The 23,134-nt window shown below is 45.8% G+C and overlaps 1 protein-coding gene across 1 annotated transcript; it reads right to left on the reverse strand.

The window, feature by feature from the left end:
* Window positions 1–2,569: 2,569 nt before the first annotated feature.
* PLEK2 (pleckstrin 2) lies at window positions 2,570–21,533 on the reverse strand. Its single transcript, XM_060620099.3, has 9 exons — window positions 21,188–21,533; window positions 11,949–12,113; window positions 8,360–8,541; window positions 7,008–7,099; window positions 6,562–6,749; window positions 6,227–6,328; window positions 4,710–4,793; window positions 3,743–3,821; window positions 2,570–3,043 (listed from the first exon to the last, which is right to left on the reverse strand). Exons 1-9 carry the CDS (start codon window positions 21,227–21,229, stop codon window positions 2,916–2,918), a joined length of 1,062 nt encoding a protein of 353 aa, XP_060476082.1. The 5' UTR covers window positions 21,230–21,533; the 3' UTR covers window positions 2,570–2,915.
* Window positions 21,534–23,134: the final 1,601 nt, after the last annotated feature.

Below are 23,134 nucleotides of genomic sequence, written 5' to 3' on the forward strand. Positions count from 1 at the left end.
AGATGCTGCCTTAGTTATTTTGAGTATCATTGCTCAGCTTTTTTTTTTTTTTTTTTTTCTCTCCCATTAAATCATTCACTAGGTGCCACCTAGAGCTTTAGTTCTTTATAACAAATAGGGATCTGATTGAACACAATTACAATGATTTTTCTATATTTCCATCATTTGTATGTTTAAGAGCTAATTGTTTTAAAGGTATATGAATCTAAAGGTAAAGAAATGTAAAGAAATTTCATAGATAACATAGTAACTTAGATACATATCTAAGTTACTATTTGAAGTTAAGTTACAGTAGCCAGGGTGTAGAAAGTCTTGAGTTTGAAGACTGGTCTGTTTCATAGATTTAATCTCTTTGGATACTTGAGGTACTAGATGTATTCATTTTATTAATTACTCCTAAGAATAGCTATTTAAAAATGTAAAAGATTAAACCTAACCCACCTTACTTGACTGAGGACTAGACTTAATTCAATTATTAAAGGGACTAGGAAATAGAAGAGTGTGTTGGTGAAACAGTCAATGCCATTTTTGGAGGTTTGTCCCTTTATTTAATTCAGCAGCCTCTAGTAGCTTTTTAAATCCCAAAGTATAACTTCATATGGCTATTTCCACGAGATAGCCTTGATTGCCAGCTAGCATGCCATACTGGGAATATTTAGAGGAGGATCTAAATATTGGCACATGATTTTCACTTTGGTCTTTTTGAGGAGTCAAAAAACTAGTCTATAAGGCTTGTGACATCAAGAATGTCATCAAAATATAACCGATGCTCCCTAAATGTTTGCTGTAGGCAGGAGAATTGAATTTTCACCTTGTTTACTGATGTTTTTGTACTTCAAAGGCGTAACTGTTGAGAAGTACCGGTGACCTCTATGGTGAGTGATTTTATCCCATGCAAGCCTTTTGCTCAGCTCTACAACAATTTTGCCAATTTATGACCCGTCCCAGAGAAAAGGTTAATACCTCACTGATACCTTGAAGGAGAGAACTAAGTAAAAGCATACATATACCCTGCTGCCCTAACAAGATCACTTTCAAACGTGAGGACAAGCTACACACCCATCTCCAAATAACCTGAGGAACAGATTGACAAGGACAATTGACAACTTTATCCAAATCTTGCATCTCCCCACAGCGTCTTTTCATTAAAAACTGACAATTTCATCTACTCCCCATTCTGCCTTTGAGGTAAAAGCAGTTATCAGTTCACACAACTGAAAATTAGCAGTAGTTTGGGTCTCGTTTAATCATAATTGAAAGTCAAAAACAGCCGAGAAAAAGTGGGAACATTCAAAACATTTCATTTGCTGTATTTTATAGCAAAAGAAGACGGACCAGTACGTACGTGGGTCATTTTCATTTAGGGGAAACCTACAGAGACCTGCTAAGCACTAAATCACGCCAAGCATTATGATGATTACTCAGCTGCCATACTTTCAAACATTTTAGCTACTTTTGTATGAAGATCCATCAATTAAAATGGTTTGGGATTTTTAAAAATTCAAGTACTGGTACCTTGGCAACAGTTGCCCCCTGATTTGCCTCAAGGTGATGGCCATCTACTTTTTTCAATGCATGAAGATTCTGATACACCTATATAGAATGGTGCCATTGCACCAATTTGGAGTCAAGCCATCAAGCCAAATGCAGTTTAATTTAGATAAACACTTGTTGATATTCAAAGAGCAATAAAGAAACTAATTCCAGGGACATCAGACCTTGGTGAAATGCCAAATGGAAAATGGTGCTTTAAAAGGCAGTCTCTTACAATGTAAGGAATAAAATAAAACCTCATTAGCTTGGAATTCCTGATCATTCAGGTCAGGTATTTCTAGACCAGATTAAGAGGAGACAGTTCAAACTAAAAGGAAAATTTTTTCCTTAAGCACTTTGGAAATACTATTCCCCTTAAATGTAAGTTACATATCTATTCATTAAAGGAAGTCTAAGCACTTGTACTTGGCAAGAATGCTGGCAGTAGCTTGTGCCAGATTACTGTATAAACTTGAAAGTAATAAAAATGTTTTTAAAGATACTGTATGATACAGACTTTTCACTACTTCAGATTAACCCCACTGGTGAAGCTTCTTGGTACTTACATGTCTCAATGTTAACTTTAAAACAAAAATTTCATGCCTTAATTCTTTTATATCTTTCTCTGTCCTTTAGCAGCTTCTGCTCTGCATCTCTTTCTGAATGCCATTTTTCATAGAAACACTGTAACTTCACTCTTTTTTGTATGTGTGAGTAATCTCTCCCAACTGAGCCCCTGATTTCTGCAGTATATATGCTTATGCAGGCTTCTTTTTCAAAGCAAATCAATATTCAATGAATGTTCAACCAAAATTTTGCCATCATCCCCATTTTAAGATGAAGCATTTTAAGATGAAGTGACAGATCACTTGACATGTTTTCATAATCTTGCATAGTAATTTACATAGGCTCGAGTATGGAAAACCTTTGAAAACCATACAACTTTATCCAGGAAATTCTAATAGCTAAAAATATGGCAGTTTTTATTAATTCCAAGGAAGGAGTTAGTTTTTAACAGCACTTCAGAGACAGCCAACACGATATTAGCATTTTATTTAGTATTGCAACGTGGCTAGTTAGTGTTACAACAGGGAACCCTACCTTGGTGCCCGAGGAATGGCTGGCTGTGAAGATGGGTGAAAGTCAAGATGCTGACGCCTAATGGTTGTTCTAGCATTTCCAGGCTGTTAACAGGAAGGTGGGGAAGGAAATAGCACCACTGCCGATTGTGATCTAAGGATCACCAGTCTCACTGCAAAGCAGTGCAAAATATACAAAGAAGCTATAAGTCTGCACACACCCATTCTCCAGGAAATCTTGTCTGTACCATCCGGTAGGAGGGAGGAAACCTTGTCCTGTTCCTTCAGGAACACGCTCCCTTGTCACGTTAGCTTTTTGATAGCTTCAATCCACTCAGCTCGCTCAGCCTTGCTGCTGGCCTGGATGTAATAGTGTGTGTCATCCTTGGTAATCACTTTGAAGAGATTCCCCTGGACATTTCCTTTAACCCCTGGGCAGAAGAAAAATCAGTGAGTATCCATGTCTGCTTTCAGCTAGAAGTCAACTGACCCAAAAACAAAAATACACATGAAGTGTTTTTCAATGCCAACGTATGTGGTTAGGGAATCCCACCCAATGCCCGCTTCCCTCTTTTCCTCCTCTCCATTCCCTGTCCTTCACCTGTGCCCTCCTGGCCTGCTCCCTGCACCAACCACAGATCTACAGTTCCGTTCACATCAAAGAATCCAGTATGCTTATGATAAAAGCAGGCACAGATTTGGGACCTGATATTAACTTGTTTCACTTCTTCGAACCTCAATTTCCATGTCCATAAAATGGGAATAATACTGTCTTAGCTGGCCATTGTGAAATTAGCGTGCTAATAGACATTCAGCTGTGTTGCTAATCCTTAAACACTGTAGGCTTCTATTCTTAGGTGGCAATTTACCTGCCAGTAGGCACAGAAACTGAGGGGAAAGAATACCAGAGACAAGGATTATTTAGTTGTGTTGTTAAAAGACTAAGAACACCACCCCCCTTGCCCTTTTCCCTAATTCTGAAATTGGCTTCAAACTCACACCATTCGTCTCACTGAGAGAGCTTACTCTGCTCCCATAGCTCAGCTCAGCAGAGCACTGCTGACAGCACAGCAGGGGGGGATCTGAGGAGGAGCCTGAGGCCTGCAGGCCAGCGTGAAGTTGCACCTTACCAGTGGGAACGCCGTTATCCTCCAGAGCAGACACGAGGGAACCACGAAGAGAAAACCCACCCACTGGCCGGTTCTCTTCCTGCAGCGGAAAGGACTCCTGATTAGGCATAGTGTGAATGCATAAAAGGGAAAAAGGAGTTGAACTCTTGCCTGTAACCACCCTGAGGCCCGCTAAAGAAGTCAGAGAGTCATCTGGAGGAGTAGGTGAGGCTGAATTTAGACATCACACGGCCATGTGACATGCACCAGTAAGGAAATCTGGGCTTCATTTCACTGCCAGCGGTGGCAGGGCCACATTCCTCCCCTCACTCCATCGTGTGCCACTGTTAGGGCGGGAATTCCTGACTGAAGCCTGGTGATGGAGGAACTGCCCACTCTCCAATATTTCAAAAAATGAATGAAAATCCTACATCTACCAAGACAAGGCTGGACAGGCCAACTAAAAGGCCATTTTTCTTTGCTTTTGACTGGAATTAAATCAACTCATCACACAATAATTCTTACATCTGAAACTCAGAGTAGCAATCCTTTGATCAATTAGAAAAAAGAAAACAAAATTAGTAAATTATGGCCTAAACAGTACATGGTAAAAGAAACTTTCCACAACACTGGTGGGGACAAAAGGTTGAGGGGCAGGATTTCATGGGATCTCCTCATAGAAAGGGGTGAAGAGGCTGGAAAGCACTAGTTAGGAGTCTATCAGCCCGCTCCACCCTACCCAGCCACACAAAAAGCTTTGGAGAAACTAAAAGATGCTTTCCTCTCAAAATAATGATAACCCTCTTGCTCAGGCAACAGCGTGCTGAAGGGAATGATCAGACCGTTGAATGCAGCTTCGATTGTGGGAGGAAAGGGAGGGAGGGATGCTGAGAGAAAGGAAGGAAGTACAGCCAGCTGCCTGCTATGCCCAGGAGAGAAGGGTCTGGAAGTATCACACACGGGTACCAAGTGAACATGTGACACTCACTTTGGAAGGGTCATAGTAATGCAGAAAAGCCGGATCCTTCCTCAGAACAAAGCGCCGCACCTTCCAGTTTTTCCTTTTGTGTCCCTGAGGCAAAGAAAGGGTTCAGGGCTCATCTGTGACAGCTCTGTCCCTTCCTCCCACCTCCATGCAGCTAATGCCAAACTTCCAAGCCAGCTGGCTCCAACAGACTACTTTCTAAGAGGAGTCTGCTGGAGACCCAGGGATTGCAGTGACTTGGACTTCCCTGCTCAGAGACACATTAGCAAAAACACTGTCACAGTTAGCCAAGTTCCCAGAACCAAAGAGGGTCACACTGAAGGAAGAGGGGAGCATGACTCAGAGCCCACTCAGCGTGTAAGGTGGACAGGGAGGCAGCAGGTGTCAGCTACACTAAGAGCTCACGGGCAAACTTGAACCCAAGGGCACCAACTTTAAGTGTCAACTTAGCAAAAAAAACAAACCTACACACAGTTGCATGTACTTATGTGCACACAAATACAGCGAAAACCACTTCAACGTTCTGCATCAGCAAAAGAAATGATCACTTTTATGTTAAAATCTAAATGTGTAAGACACTGGTGTGTGTGTAACTCTCTTTGGCTTCACCCCCTGGATCGCAAAGCTTCCTCAACCCTTTAGCCTGGAACACCCAGAGCCCCTCCCACACCTTCCTCGTGGTCTTCCAGGGCCTCACTGCCTCCCCTCACTAGACTCCTGTCAGGCCTGGGAGCGGCAGTAGAGATCTATCTGGGGTAGATAGGCAGTTGCATGCACAGTAAATAATCCAAGAGCAGATGGGGATCCTGATATGCAAGAAGCAGGTGACAAGGACAGCCATGTGCTCCAAGTAAAAATGGGCAGGGCACTGAGCAGCACGTGTGTCCATGGTACAGACACGCACATTCGCACGGTGTGTGGGAAATGCACAAACACGAGAGGTGTGCAGAGGTCACTTCACATGCTGGGATGTGGGGATTCTGTTCACAGAATAGCCTGTGTGTCAGGCACAGGTAGAAAGGCCGCATGTGTGCCTGGGACAGGGCTGCTCTCCAAACACGGTTAGCGGTAGTGACCACAGTCAGGTTTTAAACACTGACATTACACTGCAGAAAAAAAAGACTTTTTTTTTTTTTTTTTTTTTTTTTTTTTTTCAAAAAGTGTATCTGGAGGGTATGCAGAGTCCCACAGAAGAAGACAGAGACCCCAGGAAGCGTCCTGGAGCTGAAGGCCAGCACTGATCCAGTAAGCAATGTCCTTCCAGACAAATGCATGAACTGGGCAGTGCTGCAGACGTTTTTTAGCATTGTGATACTGACTTGTGCATACTTTCCCCTGTGTCTGGGACACACACGCACACGTGTGTGAACGGGCACATTCATGCCTCTTGACTTGCTCCCTGCAGCCGCCACCGGCTCCTGCTTTAGCAGATTCTGCTGGTAACGAGTGCCCTTTAGCAGCTCAGCCCCTCCCACCCTTTGGGGGCATTCTGTCCATCTCCCTCTCCAAGACAAGCATACCTGCTTGGCCAGATAGCCTTGTTTTACCACTGTGCCACTCAACTCCACAGTGCTGAGGCTAATTTCTTCCTTGGAGCTTATCTTCTTCTTGTAGCTCTCAGCCTAGTGGGAAGGAGTGAACAAGGGTTCTGTTACAAAAAGGCTCCAGTTCCAGGCTCTGGGACTACCACAGGGGACAGGAAAATCCTTGGTACAGAAACCTCACTCCCCCTGAGGGTGAAGAAGTCCCCAAACCCTAGGCCTCTGGCCCATGACTGTGGATCCCCTGGTCCTCACTTGGTTACCTTCTCCTTCCCTCTGCCCCAGCGGCAAGAAGAACCCACTCCCTAACTTACGAAAGTGTACAGGGCCGTGGAGTCATCCAGGAACTGCTCGGCCAGGTCTCCAGAGCGAATGGCTCCCATGCTTCGGACGCCTACTGGCTTAAGGAAATTCTCTTCCATGAGCATGGAGGCCAGGGTCACAGCCTCCAGACGGTTAGCAGAAAAGCTGTTGGAGATGAGCCAGTCCACTAGGGAGGAGCCTGCATTGGGGCAAGGGCAGCATCAGTCAGATGACAGGCTACAGACCAGCCTCCCTGGGGGTGCTTGGCTGTGACCTCATTGACCCTAACCTCCTGGGCAGCCTTGGGTTCTACCCGAGAGCATGCGGCCATCTCAGACCAGCCCATTGGCCACAGGCAGCTCTGGCCTCAGCACAGGAAGGCAAGCATGGCTGAGTCTCAGGTCCCCACGCCCCAGGTTTCCACTGCCCAGCCCAGCCCCCAAGAGGGGATGCTCACCTATGAAGGTCTTTTTGTAGGTGCTTCCCTGTTCCATGTTGGGGCTTGGCCGGATTCCGCTGCTGCTGTCGTGCATCTTGTCCACAATGCGACTACACAGAAGGAAGGCAAAGGAGAGGGGCCCCACAGTGTGTGATACCCACATCACACCAGCAGGTAGGAGGGGGAGTCCAAGAGTGCTGCTACACGTATAAAGCAAGTGGCAAACGGTGTGATACACATCACAAAGCAAGAGGCGTTTCCATAATGCATCAGATTGGAGAGGTAGGATTTCAGGATGTTTCTTTTCTTCTTGCTCATCTAAATGCTCTCATGTCTCTACACTAGATGGGTACTACTTTTGTAGCAAAACTTAAGAGCTATTACTTTCAACTTAAAAGCAAAATAATATACAATAATGATTCTCTATGATCTGCAGAAGTCGGACCTCCTCCAGCTACTTCTCAAAGTCACCCATCACTTCAACCCACTCCTACCTCCACTGCTCCTCCTGCACTCGCCATGGTCTAGCAAGCACCCAGGATGCACAATCAAGATTTCAGGGACTGGCATGGAGCTTTCTGGGAGCCCAGGAATGGACTTGTGCCTTGTCTTTGATGGGTGTAACAGTTCTGCTGCCTGGGAGGCTAGGGGGTGTTTCCTGTAGATGTAACAGTTTCCATGATGGCACTCCTTTCTGATGTCCCCACTTTAGAGTATTGCCTCCACCAGTGATCTGCTTTCCTTCTGTTCTGTGAGATGATTCCCACCACCAATGGAAGATCTTTTCTCATTTTCTATTTATGCCCCTGAGTTGGAAAGCCACTGAGATGAGACCTTATTTATTCATATTTGCATCTCCTGAGCACCTAGTACAGTATATGGCATTCAAGAAGCCCTCTATAACTATTTCCTGGATGGATGGATGGATGGATGGATGGATGCATGCATGCATGAATGGATGGATGAATGAGGAACCTCATAGAGCAAGAATGCAGCCACTACCAGAACACACCATTCTTGCCACCAGGCTGCAAACAAGACCAGTGACTTGGTGAGTGGAGATTCCTAGGGGGCTGTGACGCCCCAGGCACCCCGGCTGAAATTGAAGGGAGGGTCTCAAGACATTGAGGTGGGAAAGCAGCAGAGGCCCCAAGATATTACATAGGAGCAGGGCAGGCAGGGAGGGCCACTCCCAGGCAGAAAAAATAATACAAACAGGACAGTGACAGCAGAAAACCCTGACGCACAATGGTGGCACCAGACAGGCGTGTGTAGTAACAACAGAACCCACCCCCTCCCCAGTCGCACTGACAGAAGCAGCTGCAACAAAGCCAGGCAGGGTGAGGGGCGGGGGTGGGCTGGGTACTCACTGCAGACTGATGTGAGGGGGCAGCTTGAAGGAGTTCTTCAATATGTGGAGTTGCTGGACTTTCCCCGGCTGCCCAGCGTGAATAGCCCCTGTTATCTCAAAGGCCCAGGCGTCCCTCTCCTCTCGAGAACAGGCTTCCAGGAAGTACTCAGTGGATGTTTGAGTCTTCAACTTAATGAGAAGCTGCAGGAAGAGATGGCTCGTCAGACCAGCACTCAGAGGCCTGGCAGGCCAGAGAATGTTGGCCCCAAACAAAGATGACGGGGCCACAGCAAGCCCAGGACACACAGATCTGGTGGCTGCCAAACTCCCAACCCCTCAAACATGTCCCAGGGGGTGGTCTTCAGAGATTCACTTGTCAACCTGAAGCAACAGGGAGCTCATGGCTCACAAGGCAAGCTCTCCCTCTTGGACAGACTAGTTAGCGTAGGGACTGTTGCCTGGGTACTTTGCCTCCTTGCTTCTAATCACACAGACTAACCTTACCTCCCATGACAGCCCCTGTGCTGAAGTGAGAAGTGTACTGGCTTTCAAGTCCAACTGATCTGAATCCAAATCCTAGCTTAGCCACTTAGCTATGAATGCTTGGGCACATTAAGGAACCTCACCAAGGGGTGCCTGGGTGACTCAGACCGTTAAGCATCTGACTTAGGCTCAGGGCATGATCTCACGGTTTATGAGTTCAAGTCCCTCATTGAGTGAGCTCGAGTCCCACTTCGGGTAAACCATGAGCCCTGCTTCGGGTGAGCCCCACTTTTCTCTCTCTCCCTCTCCGTCCCTCTCCCCGCCTCAGCCCCCGTCTCTGCCCCTCACTCACTGGGCCCTCTCCCTCTCTCAAAAAACAAAACAAAAAAGGAACCCCACCAAGCCTTAGTCTCTTTATCTGTCATATGGGGATATTAACACCTACATTGGAGGAACTGTTCCTTATGCTCCTTTTGGTCCTCTTTTCTTCAGTCATCCCCAATCTTTCACACACTTCTCATATCATATGGCTTAAACTCTTAATCAGCTCATGCTCTGTTACATGTTCTGCAGGTGGTCGCCATTCTCATAAACTATGACCCATGGAATAGAGCCGGCTGCTCCAGGAAAGCTCTGAGGGGCACAGGGTGGCACGGCTGACGGCCCGAGGTAGCTCTGGTGGCACCATAGACTCGCACTCTATGAGGTCAGCAGACAGTCTTTTTGATGTAGGCCACATCTCCTCCATTCCTTAAATGTGCATTTAGGGTTTTTTGGGTTATTTTTGGCCACTGTGGGATTCTGATGTTGACCCTATTAAATGTCATCTTAGAAGCCTACTGCTTCTTTTGGGAAAGCAGATGCATTCTATTTCATTCTGATTCTGTCTTCCAGTGCATTAATTCCCAACTTGCTTTGTTTGCAGACTCAATATCCCTCACCTCAACTAACAGTAAAAACAGTGATGAGATGAGGCTGGTTCACAGTCCCAAAGGATACCACAAATCCGTTCCTCCAAGTTAACACTAACATCAGCATCGTAGGGAACAAATTCACCCAGCTCCCTGCACTGGCAGTCTGTAATCAACATTTTAATGAAAGAATTTCAGGAGAGACTATATAATTCCATGTGAAATCCACACATACTCTTTCATAGCTTCCCAAATTAAAAAAATAAAATAAATAAATATATATATATGTGTGTGTGTGTGTATACACATATATATTCACATACACATGTATATACTTTATAACGTGTTCTTAGTGAACTTGCTGGCTCCTCTTGACCTCTTGCAGGTCAAGTACTCTTGAACTGGGAGGATGACAATCTGAGAATGTTAGGGAAAATTAACATGAAGTTCACAACTCCAGTTAGCAAATTTCACTTATTTCCTTTTTTGAAAGCTTCTCTATCTCCAGCCTGTTCTACCAGCACTCTTGCTTTCCACTGTTCCTTAAAGATTGTTAAAGGGCATCAGGTTAACGAGCAACCCTACAAGGTCTGGGGTTTAATTTATTGAGAACTAGAGTCTTAACTTCACTTAGAAAACTAGGGGTTTTTCCTCTTAAAAACGTCTCCACTGTAAATGTTTCTTCTTTCTTAAACATCAATTCAACAAACATTTACTAATCATCTGCTATGTGTCCAGACATTGTGTTTGGTCTTCTGACCCACAAGGAAGAAGGTGCAGCCCCAGTCTTCCCAGGCTGGGCATCCTCCGGCAGCCCCACCTCCTCCCAACAGAATGCTACCCTACCTGACTTTTTCCCTTAATCAGTGGCACTTCCAGATTGGCAGAGGAAATTGTAGAATGACATTTCATTTTTGCAGCCTCATAGGGTAGAATGACACTCAATACCTTCCTCTCCCTTGTCCTCAACATCCAGTCAACCAGGTCCTGTTGACATGTCCTTCATAACATTTTCTTGTGTTTCCCCCTACTTTTTGCCTTATTTCATGCCTCACTATTTTAATAGCTCCCTTTGTTTTCTTATTTGAGAAAAAGTCAAAACTACAAAAGAGTACAGCAGTTAACATAATACCAGTAAACCCACCTCCCAGAATGGACTGTCACAAACGTTTTCTTATACTTAGAAGGCTTGTCAATTGGTTTAGAAAAGTCAAAGAAGAAAAACATAAGTGGTTAGATCCCTTCTTTATTGATCTAGTAACCTATTAGAATCAGAGCGTAGTTCCTCATTTTAGTCCTCCTAAGAGTGTTTCCACCAGTCCATTCTCTTACTTCAGAACCTTCAGTGACTCCCCATTACCTCCATCTGGCCCCAGCCAATCTCCCATTGCTCCCTTGGTGAACGTTCTCCTTTTGCCACACTGGCCATCGTCATCTCCAAATCTATCCCTATCTCTCCCCTCACTTTCACTCAAGACTTTCCACCTGACATTCCAGAATATCTGCCTCTCTCCTCTTTCAGATCTTTGTCAAGTCTCTATTGCTCCCAATGCTGTACCTGACTCAACAGCCTATAAATACGTCTTCCTCCTCTTCAGGAATATGGTGTTCTCTATGACTAACCATGTTTATACCAACATTTGGAACTCTGAATGTTTTTTTCGATTAACCACTTGTTTTCATAATAAGATGACTAACTCCAGGGAAAGCACTCTTACCATTTTCTTCCTTGACTCCTCCAAGCCTAGGAAATTTCTTGGCACAAAATGGGCCCTTAAAAAAAAACGACTGATTCAGGTAATTTTTCATGGTAGGGTTGAAGCTGCGCCTGACTTTTAGAACACTCACCCCCTTAGGGGATGAAAGCCATCACATTGAACCCCAAGATAGCAATAGTTGCTCCCATTTGTGAGGTTCCTCCTAGCCTACAAGGTGCTTTGACAGACTGTTACCTTCTGCATGATTCTCAACACAATCATGGGGGATAGTGAGGTGTCACTATTTTACCCCATTTTATAGAGGAGGAACTAAGGCTCAGAGAGGCTCAATTACTTGCCCAAGGTCACACCTGTTACACAGCTCAGCAGGACTTGGATTTAGGTTTTTTCAATGATAACTCAGCTCTTCCTATTATCCACATCACCTTCACCAAAGAGGCCAGAGATGAGAGGGTCCCGGGCAGAAAGGAGCCGAGAAGCAGGGGCCTTCACTTACGGGTCGATTTTCATACTCCAGGCAGGGGCAGGTGATGGTGCAGCCATCCAGAAGGATCCGGCCCTTGGGAGGGGTCACCTTCCGACCCCCCTGGAGCTTGTAGTACAGTAGCGTGTTCTGCCGGAGGATGAACCATCGTGCTTTCCAGTTGTGGACAATGTGACCCTGAGGATGGACAGCACAGCCCTGTGGTGAGATGGCTGAGGGGACGACACTGTGTTCAGGGAGAGGTGTCCCACAGCACAGGTAGCCAGACTGTGCCGTGGGATCAACTGCCCAGAAAGGGGGACAGCATTATCTTTTTTTTTTAACTTCACTTAATTTTTTTATTCTAAAATAATTTCAATTCAGAGAAAAGCTGAAGAATAGTATTAAGAACTTGCATGATAGAATCATTTAAGAGTAAATTCTTAACATGATGCTCCAACACTTCTGAATATTTTATTGTGCATCTCCTACAAAAAAAGGGGGCGGATATTTCCAACATAACCACAATCCAACCATCAACATCAGGAAATTTCCATTAATATATTATTATCATCGATTCCACAACCCCCAGCCAAGTTTCACCAATTGCCCTAGTAATATCTTTAATAGCCAAAGAAAGGATCTAGTTCAGAATCATACGTTTTATTTTCATGTGCATGAAAAAAGCATTATCAGTCTGGATCTCTTTGTCATCTGAGTATGTAACCAAGACCTTTGGCATTGACCTTCCAGTTCCCATTTGACCTTGTTTGTGGTTATAAACCTTGAAAGAAACTACAAAGTATACTGAAGAGGAAGTCCTACTACTAGGAGACCGCTGTTGCTAACATTTTGTTTTCTTATTGTCTTTTTTCCTTAGTTTTTACTTTCTGTTTTAAAAAAAAAATCAGGACCATGTTACATATAGTTTCATTATCTAGTTTTTGTTTTGTTGAGCTTTGCTGAGCATCATCTCACACCGATGTATTTCTTTAAAACATGTTTTTGAATGACCGCTAGGTGGATGCAATATTTACTTATCAATCTTCTATTGTTTGAACTGAGGTTGTTTCTTTTTTTCACTGTTATAAACAATTCTGCAATGAATATTCTTGCACATAAATTCTGATCTGCATCTCAGATTTTCTTTTCCTTAGCATATATTCCTAGAAAGAATGTCACTAGTCAAAGATGTAGGCAATTTGTAAAGTTGAAGCCACAAACAGTCTACCAGTGCTAAGGACCCTAATAATCTTGCTTAGCTTGATATGGCAAGACTGAAAGACAGGGTAGTTTGGGGGTTCTCAAGTGAGTCATAGAGCCAATGGACAGGATAGTAAGGTAAAGGCAAAGAGCCTATTTCTAGAACAGACCAACAGATGAGGGAATGTCTGCTGAGGAATCAGAAAGGAATGGGTTTAGTACATACTCATGAAAGCAACTTTCATGGCATATTTCCCAGAGCAGAGCCCAATAAGAGCGAGCTTCTAACTAAGAGAGATGGGCTTTATCTGAATCAGAGACCATTTCCCTAGTTCACTCCTTTCCTTACATTTCCTAGCATTTATTAAGTTCGAAGTCTCCTCGTGTTCTCACATCTGTGGAACTGTGATTGTTCGATGTGTACTGTGCACAGTGCTGTTAGGGAACCAAAAGTTGTGGGAATTGACCGAGTGAGCACTGGGCTATGCCCAAACAATTTACTGTGGCAACTCAATAAAACTTTTAACCATGTTAATATGACAAGAATTTATTAATATGTCTAAGTGCTATTACATTGCATGGCGATCAAGCTCTTCACAGAAGATAACTTTCATAGTCAAGGTCAAGTTTACATTTTTTGCTCTCTCCATACTTAGGATCGACATGTAACATGACGGGTGACAGCTTTTCTTGATGTGGGCAGACATGTTTCAAGAAACAAAGAAGATTTGGCTTTGACGTCTCAGCAGTTGGGGTTCTCTACTGCTCCCCACATGGCCCAGACTCGGGTCCTCTTTTTCGATGACCCCCTTCTGAGGGGCTGTTGAAGCAGCATTAGCAGTAGATTGTTGGCTCAAAAGATTGTGTACAGGGAGAATGCAATCCTAGTTGATGGAATGGGGGCTGGTGTGAGGTAGAGAAGTGAAGAAGGTAAAATAGTCTTATATCTTAAAACATAGGTGTTACAGGCTAAATTATGTCACTCCTCACACACACACAAATTCATATATTAAAGCCCTAACTTTCAGTGTTGACTGTAGGTGCAGATAGGGCCCTAGAAATGTGATTAGATTAGGATGAGGTCATCAAGTGGGCCCTAATCCAATCTAACTGGGGTCCTTATAAGAAAAGGACACTCAGAGACACAGAGAGACATCAGGGAGGTATATGCACAGAGGAAAGACCATGTGAGCACATGGCAAGAAGGTGCCCATGTGCAAGCTGAAGAGAGGCCTCAGAAGAAACCAAACCTGCTGACAGTTTGACCTTTTACCCTAGCCTCCATAACTGTGAGAAAATAAATCTGTTTAGCTGTCTTGTCTGTGGTATTTTGTTTCAATACTCTAGCAAACTAAAGCAACAGGGAGAGGAGAAATGGGGCTGAAGACGTTCAAGAAAGTGTCACCAACAGATGTTGAACAGAACAAACCAGTTTGGAGATACTGTACTTTCCTGGACAAAATGCTACATTTCTCAGAATCCCTGGCACGAAGGGAACTGATAGGTGACCAAGTGGCTGCCACCCCTATGCATGGTTTCCCACGGGAAACAGGAATTTTTGGAGAGAACAATGTTGGAAGAATAGGTTCTTCTGACACCCAGTCCCCAGGGCTACCAGGGACAAATAGCAAACAATGTCAGCAATGATGTTTCCGCTAGAAATGTCTGCTGGTGCTGGTAGGTATTTTTGTCTAGCTACATCATCTCTGGCTTTATAGCATCCCAGCCAGGTTCTCTGGCCCTCCCAAATATTCCTGAGTTACTTAATAGTTATTATTCCTCCATGAAATCCCTTTCTGTTCAAACTCACTAGAGTGGAATGTGTTTATGAGCAACTACAGATCCTGACAGTAAGGGTGAGAGGTCTGAGGAGAAAGGCTGATGAGAAAGGATTTACTGTGTAGGTAGAAACCCTGAAGCAGCTTGTGACCCTCAAAAAAAATGTTCAAATCTTCTGACCCAATAATTCTACTTCCGGGGATGTGTGTGGAGTAAATCATCTAGGAGAGGGAAAAGGTTTTATGTATTGAGACACTTAGGATCATTGCTTATAATAAAATAATGCAAAATATTCTAACTGTGTAACAATACCATGCCCGCTGTGGCTATAGGGGAGGCATTCCAATCTTAACAGATGGCAGGAAAGGTCATTGGTGGAGCCCTCAAGGTCAAACACAGCAGTCTGAGTCAACAAGAATCACAGCGCCAATGGTCTTTAACACAGGTAAAGCACTTTTACTTACATTTTTTCATACGATACCTAAAAATAACTCTAGTAGCTATTTTAGAAAATTTCTGAAGGGATACCTCAGGATTGTTAATAGTCATCTCTAAGGACTAAGACTGGACATAAAGCAACAAGAATGAAAACTTATTTTTCAATTTACAGCCTTGAGTACTTTTCTAGTTTTTTTTTAATAAAAGTATGTATTATTTTTATAATGGAAAATTAATTTTAATTCAAACAAACAAAAATCCTGATGAGATGATTAGGGAAATAATTCATTCACTTATCTATTCATTCAACAATCAATGACCAACTACTACTGCACCAAGCACTGGGCTGGCAGCAGGGAGACAAAGATGAACAAGATACAGACCCAAGACAGCAGAGGAGACACACAATGATGCCACTCAATGTGATAAGTTCCAGGACAGATGACAGGTGGGGTCCCCCAGGATATCCACCTTTTGGTATTCACAGCCTTATATATACTTTTTCCCCACATTGTACAAGGGCTGATCTGTGTGACCAAGAGAATGTGGCAGAGTAATGATTTGTCAGGTTAGGTTAGAAAAGACGGACTCTGAGGAAAGCTAGATGCCACATCATGACCGACCCTTATGGAGAGGTGAGGAACTAAGACCTCCAGCTACTAGCCATGTGATTGAGTTTGGAATCGGACCCTCCAGTCAGCCAAGCCCTCAGGAGAGTGCCACACTAGGCAATATTTTGGCTGTAACTTCATGAGAGACTTGAATCTTGCAGCTAAGCTCTTCCTGAATACATGCCCCTCAGAAATTATGTGAGACAATAAATGTTTATGGCTTTAAGATGTTAAGCTCTGGCAGGGCACCCGGCTAGCTCAGTCAGTTAAGTGTCTTGACTCTTGGTTTCAGTTCAGGTCATGATCTCAAGGTTCATGAGTTCGAGCCCTGCACTGGGCTCTGCACTGTCAGTACTGTCTCCCTCTCTCTCTGCCCCTTCCCTGCTTGTTCTTTCACTCTCAAAAATAAATTTAAAAAAAAAAAAAAAAGACATTAAGGTTTGAGGCAACTATTATAGAACAATAGAGAAGTGATATAGGTCATGATGCAAACCCCGAAAAGCAGCTTAGGTGGAAGAAGAAGCTCAAAAGAGAGTGAGTGGGGTTAGGTCGGCTCCCTGAAGAGCTGCTACTGGGGCTGAGTCTTGAAGGTTGTGTAGAGTTGGTCAGGTCAGGAAGGCAGGGAAAGGAGAGCTTGAACCACTTCCACTTTTGAGAAACTCCAACTGGTTCTGTATGGATGAGGCTCAGAGGCCTGTGGGCAAAGGACAGAAGTGATGCAGGCACAGTCAGCTTCAAGTTCCATGCGATAAAGTTTGATCTGTATACTGTGGCCAGAGGGGAGTCCTGGAAGGCTTCTCAGAAGAAGCTGCTAAGAAAGGCTTAGGTTCTCATGTTAAGAAGATCACCTTGACCACACTGTGGCAGAACAGCTGAATGAAGTGGGTCAGACTGGAGCAGGCAGTTCAGTTGGCAGATGCCATAATAATCCACAAAATGGGAAGGAGAACTCCATTATCCCTGGTCTACAGAAAAGCACGCCATGTTCAGCAGAAATAAGGAACTGGGGGCGCCTGGGTGGCGCAGTCGGTTGGGCGTCCGACTTCAGCCAGGTCACGATCTCGCGGTCCGTGAGTTCGAGCCCCGCATCAGGCTCTGGGCTGATGGCTCGGAGCCTGGAGCCTGTTTCCGATTCTGTGTCTCCCTCTCTCTCTTCCCCTCCCCCGTTCATGCTCTGTCTCTCTCTGTCCCAAAAATAAATAAAAAACGTTGAAAAAAAAAATTAAAAAAAAAAAGAAATAAGGAACTGGTCTAATGTCACCAGGTAAAGGGATCGAGGCCAAAACCACTGTGGTATAAGTTGAAAGATATCCCAAGCTTCCCTCTACCCAGGGAGTTTCCTCCCTCTCCAGGCTCCTTGTCTGCAAATGGCTGGCCAAGGCCAGAGGCCCACTGGACCAACCACAAGTGGCTTAGAGTCCCTAGAACCCCTTTAGGGAGAGGGAGGAGAGTCCATAGCTAGGATAACAAACCTATGACTGGGTTCAAGAGGCATGGAATATTATAGCTAGAGGCACCCTTTGAGAAAGTCCATACTACTCCCTACTTTAATGATGAAGGAACTGAGGCCCATAAAGGTCTTACCCATGACCTTACAACCCCAGAAAAGCAGAGATGGTACTTGTTACAGATTGAATTATGTTTCCCTCCCCAAAAGGTACGAAGTTTTAACCCCTGGTACCTATGCATGTGATCTCATTTGGAAATAGAGTCTTTGCAAATGTAATTAGGATACCGTGAAGTCATAAAGGATTAGGGCGGACCTAATACTAACTGGTATTCCTTATATGAAGAGGAGAATTTGGACAGTGAGATATACAGGAAGAAGATGGTCATGGGACAGTGGAGGCAGAGATTAGAGTGATGCATCTACAAACCAAAAATGGCAAGAATTGCCTGCGTGAGATAATAGGTTTTATATTTAGGTCTCTGTCCCCGGCTCCTGGCACAGAGCTCCTGAAACCCTTGTAATTTCCTGGGTAATAGGAACGTCTTTTTTCTAACGAGGTGACTCAGGTGGGCTCCTGGATGAAGGCTGGTCACCATAAAAAACCACAACTAGAAGCTTGGCATTTTCAGCCCCACCCCAATTCTCTTGAGAAGGGAGAATGGCTGAAAATGGAGTTAATGATCAATCATGCCTATGTGATGAAGTCTCCACAAAATCCCAAAAATACAGGGTTCAGAGAGCTTCTGGGTTGGTAAATACATGGAAGTGCTGAGCCTGGCATGCCTGGAGAGTACATAGCAGCTTCATGCCCCTTCCCACATACCTTGCCCTACCCAGGTTTTCCAACTGGCTCTTCATCTGTATCACTTATCGTATCCTTTAATAAACTGGTAAATATATTTTCCTGAGTTCTGTGAGTCACTGTAGCAAATTAACTGAAATGGAAAAGGGGGTGTATTGGAACCTCCAATCAATAGCCCATTGGTCAGTCAGAAGTGCAGCTAGTGTCTAAAGTATGGGTGGGGTGGGGTGGAGGGGGGCAGCTTTGTGGGACTGATCTCTTAACCCATGGGATATAACACTATCCCTAGGTAGATAGTGTCAGAATTGAGTTAAATGGCAGGACATGTAGCTGGTATCACAGAGAATTGCTTGGTGTTGGGGAAAACCTCTACACATTTGGTGACCAGCAGTGTCAGAAGGGAAGTGTTCTGTGTACAAGTAAAGGAAATTCACAGAATAAAGAAACAATAGGTTGTTCCCTATAAGGTTTTCCCTACATGGGAAGGAAAAATCTGCAAACGTCAAAGCAAAAGAGCCAAGGGAGGATTCTCCCCTATAGGTTTCAGAGGAAGCATGGCCCTGCTAACACCTTGATTTCAGACTTCTAGCCTGCAGAACTCCTTCCAGACTTGTTTCTTCTATGCCTATTTTTCCTTACTAATAATACCTTTTATATTTTCACTTTTTGGGTTATTAGATTATAAGCATTTTTAACATCTGCAAAACCATAATATACTTAGTCATTTGTTTATTTGTGCGGACATATAGGTAGTTTCCAGTTTTTTCACTACATAAATAATACTGTGTTCATAAAGCTTTGATGGTATTTTCTTGGGATAGAGTCCTTCCTACAAAGGACATTTTCAGGCCAAAGGGTGTTAGCATTGCCATATCATTTTCTAAGAGGGTCATCAGAGGTATGAGCTGGGCAGCAAGGCCTGAAGTGCCTCAGTGTCTTCTTAAAGGAAAAGCAATCTTGTCCGTGCTGATCTCACTTCCTTCCCCCTCACCCTCCTTTAAAGCCAGGCCAAGTGAGTGCCCTGCATTTTGCCTGGAGCTTTGCTTCTTTCTTGTCTGGGCGGGAGTGAGAGCCAGATCTATCATGCCCCTGCCCGTCAACTGCTTTCACCCTCCTGGGTGATGACTGTTTTGTACTCTGGGCTTCCAGCTCAGGCCCTGCCCCCACCCCAGGCTTTAAACCGTCCTAAATCTATGGAATCCCATGGCCCTAGCCTTGCAACTAGTCCAGTGGATGCAGAAGCTGCTGCCGGCGCCACCCAGGAGGGGGGGGGGGGGGGGGGGGGGCTGGGAGTTGAGATTGATCAATAGGCGGGAACTGTTAGCAGGGGCACCCAGCCAGGTCCCTCACCTTGCAGGAAAGGGTGTGGCTTCTGCTAGCTTCAGGGCCAGCCTCCAAACACCAGGCTTTGGGTTTAGCTGGAATGAGCCTTCAGTATTTTAGCCAAGCGCCTTCTGTGGGCTTTTGGGCTGGACCTGTAGACTGTTCTCACTTCCCTGCACCCTGAACTCCCTTGGCCAGCGACCCAGGACTGGGCAGCCATCCAGAAGAGAATTCACATCCTTCCTTCTAGCATTCCCGGATTCTGCATGGTGGTGGTGGTGGGGAATCTTGGGAGGAAACTCCAGCAACTGGGGGAGACCCCTACTAGGGCCAAGCTATGTGGGCAATCAAAGATGCCTATCAGATGCCCTGCCCAGCTCACACTCTCCCTCTCACCTCACAAGGTGCAGGAAAGTTCGACCAACCCCGCCACAGGTTGTCTTTCTGAGGTGCAGATGCTTCCACAGAACGAGAAAGACTAACCACAGTGGCTTGGAATTTGGTACCTGCTTGTGTCCAGCCTGACCCTTGATCCGGCATCAGCCTCCTACTAGATCTCCTGCTTGTAGTTTTGAGCAAACAACACCCCTGCCCTCCTATACAAATAATGTGTAACATAGCATGGCTACATTACCCATGGACCTGAAAGCAATCTGAGACTTCAGAGCTGCTCTGACCGCCAGGGGAGGCAATGGAAGGGGGAGCCCTGTCATCTCTCTTCATCCATCTCCCTCCCAAAGCTACAATCTCAGTAGAAGAGCCAAAAGTCTCATCCCCAGATTTTATGCCCTGCTGTTACGTTAGTATAAACCCTTAGTGTGATCAATGTTAAAAGAATTTTAAAATATTGAACTTCCTCTTGCTGCTGCTCTTTGGTTCATTTTCCACCTTGATCTGTGTGCTCTTTGTCTGTCTGAAGTCTTGTAAACTGTGGGAAAGGCGACATGGGCCATGGGCACGAGGTCATGGGCCATGGACTGAGGATGGAGACTGCAGTCCCAGTTATTAGTCCCCCGGCTCTGGGCAAGCAGTTTCATCTTTCTGCCCCTCAGTTTCCTCATCTGTAATTCAGTGATAACAACACCCACCCTGCTGTGGACAGAATAAGATTTGGAGTCAACCTTATGGGTTTGCACCCGCTCCATCACCACTAGCACCCAGATCCTAAGCAAGCTGCTTAATTAACCTCCCCGAACCTAGTTTCTCCTTTGGGGAAAGGGAGGAAAGCGGTGCCGCACGTGTGGGACTGCGGGGGGGCTGAAGAACACGAGGTCCAGGACTCCTACACGCTAAGAGCTTCATTCAGAAGCCTGGGCTGCCTCCCGGCTCAGGGGTTACTGTGAGTAGTACAGGAGATGATGCGTTCGTACGTAGACGGGCGCCGCGAGCACACTTAGGTTGCTTCAATATAGCATATTTAAATACTGTACTCTTTCCAGCTTAATACGTTGTTTTAATTAAGATACCCCTTCAGGAGTCGCCCCCCGCCTCCTACCACTAGCCAAGCTGGACTCTCCTCCTTGCCTGTGTGCCCCGGCCGCTCTGTTCTACCTGAAGCCCCCCTCCAACCCCGGCACCCGGCTGTCCCCAGGCCGCCGAGACCGCCGTCGGGCGCGGGCTGGGGACCCGGCTCCGGGAGCCGCCCTCCGGGCCAGTGTCCGCTCACCCTCTTGACGAGGAAACCCTCCTTGAGCACGCCGTCCTCCATGTCGCTGCGCGCGCCAGCCGGGCCTCCGGGAGCTCCAGGTGCGCTGTCCCCGCGCCGCCCGCTCCTCCGCGCGCCCGCGGCGCCCAGGAAGCACCTCCGACCCCGCGCGGGCGACGCCTCCCTGGCCCGCGTCCAGAGCCCGAGACCGCGGGGCCTCCCGCGCAGGAAGTCACTCCAGGTCGGGGTTTCTGACGTGGTCGCCCCCGCAAAGGCGCGCTAGGGTCTGCGGTTAGGCCTCCGGGTACAGAGTCTGCGGGCTCTGAGCGTCCCGCCCTGCCGTCGCCTCCGGGAGCCTTCCCGGTCCCGCGCTCTCCGACCGGGCGGGGTGCCCCATCCAGGTGCCCTTGAGCGCGCGCAGCGCCTCTGGCTGTCTGGTCTTTGCCCATCTTCGCCAGCCCCCAGCCTTAACCAGGTGCCTGCCTGGCACTTAGTGTATGGCCCTCGAGTATACTTACGGAATTAAACGGCACTGAAAGGATTTGCAGGGATTCCGAGTAATCCCGAGCTCAGTGGAAATGGGGGGTGGGGGTGGGGGAGAATGGATGGAGTGGAACCAGCTGGGAACTTTATCCTGGCCCCTGGTGGGCGCAGGGCAAAGTTCCCGTTGACAAAAAAAAAAAAAAAAAAAAAAAAAAAAAAACAAAAAAAAAAAAACCGGTCACAGGTTTAAAGAAGCAGGCGCAGATTGCAGGAGCCCTCTGCCTCCAGAATATACCCACCCACCCCCAAAAAAGCTACAGCTGGGGATTACTTCATTAGGTGCAAATTTTAAGGGCATGCCGAGAACTCAGTAATCTAGATAAATTATATTTTAATGCAGTATTTTTGAAAATCAAAAATAACGCAAAAAAAAAAAAAAAAATCCCAGATGAACAAAACAACAAAAATTTAAATGAGGACGGGGTCAGCCATGTCCTACCAGACCATATTGGAGTCTGCAACAAAAGGAAACATAGCAATACTGATTCTTTCTAGTAATCCTTAGGACACATTCAGCTTGTTCATTGTTTGCACTGGGTGTGAAGGGCCCCCTAAGGATTGTTCACCAGGAAGCGGAAAGGCCCTAGCTGCTTAGAAGAGAAGAAAAGTTTCTGTCAGCAGAAAGTACCCCAGGTTGCCTTTCAGAACCAGCCTGGTGCACAATTCCCAACCGGTGCCAGTGCCCCGGAAATGCCTTCTCACTGACTGACTTCAGATCTCCCCGTGAATCCAAAAGCAATGAATGTATCTTCCACTCCATTTCAAAACGCACATAGACTCAGTACCTTCTGAAGCCAGGTCTGTAGTGGTGCGAGGTTTTATTTAATGTACAACAATCCCATTAGGTGAGTTTATTATCCCTTTATTTGTTTTTTCCCAGCAAAGGAAACTGAAACTCAAAATAGTTAAATAACTTGCCCAAGGTCACACAACGTAGGATTTTAACTCCAGGGCAGTGTGGATACTACACTTACTTCTCAGTTCTTCGGCTAGAAGGAGGAGTAAAGAATCACATGAGCTCTGAAATCTTGCTGGGCTCAAACCTAGGACATGGGAGGATAGAATGGGAAATTCTTATCCTCTTTGGCTCTGGCTGTGGCCTGCTCATCTCCTTCTTCCTCTCAAATCCAGGAAAGCAGGGGATTGGCACAGACTAACACAGCCTACTAAGACTTGGAAGAGGCGGCAATACATTTGACAAGAAGTGTTCCTGAATGAGTTCACAGAGATGGAAAAGGGAATACTGGTCCTCTCTCCTGGAAGTGCCCCCTACCAGGAGGAAACTAAGGCCTCTGCATACTTAGAACCTGCTTCCTGTCCTGGGGAAGCCCCTGGTCCAGCCCACCCCGTCTGACTCACTGGACCCATGGCATGAGTCACACTCTTTCCTCACCCATCTGTAGTGGCTGAGCCACCAGCCCACCA

This window comes from Panthera onca, chromosome B3 (assembly GCF_046562875.1).
Source record: "Panthera onca isolate mPanOnc1 chromosome B3, mPanOnc1 haplotype 2, whole genome shotgun sequence".
NCBI lineage: Eukaryota > Metazoa > Chordata > Mammalia > Carnivora > Felidae > Panthera > Panthera onca.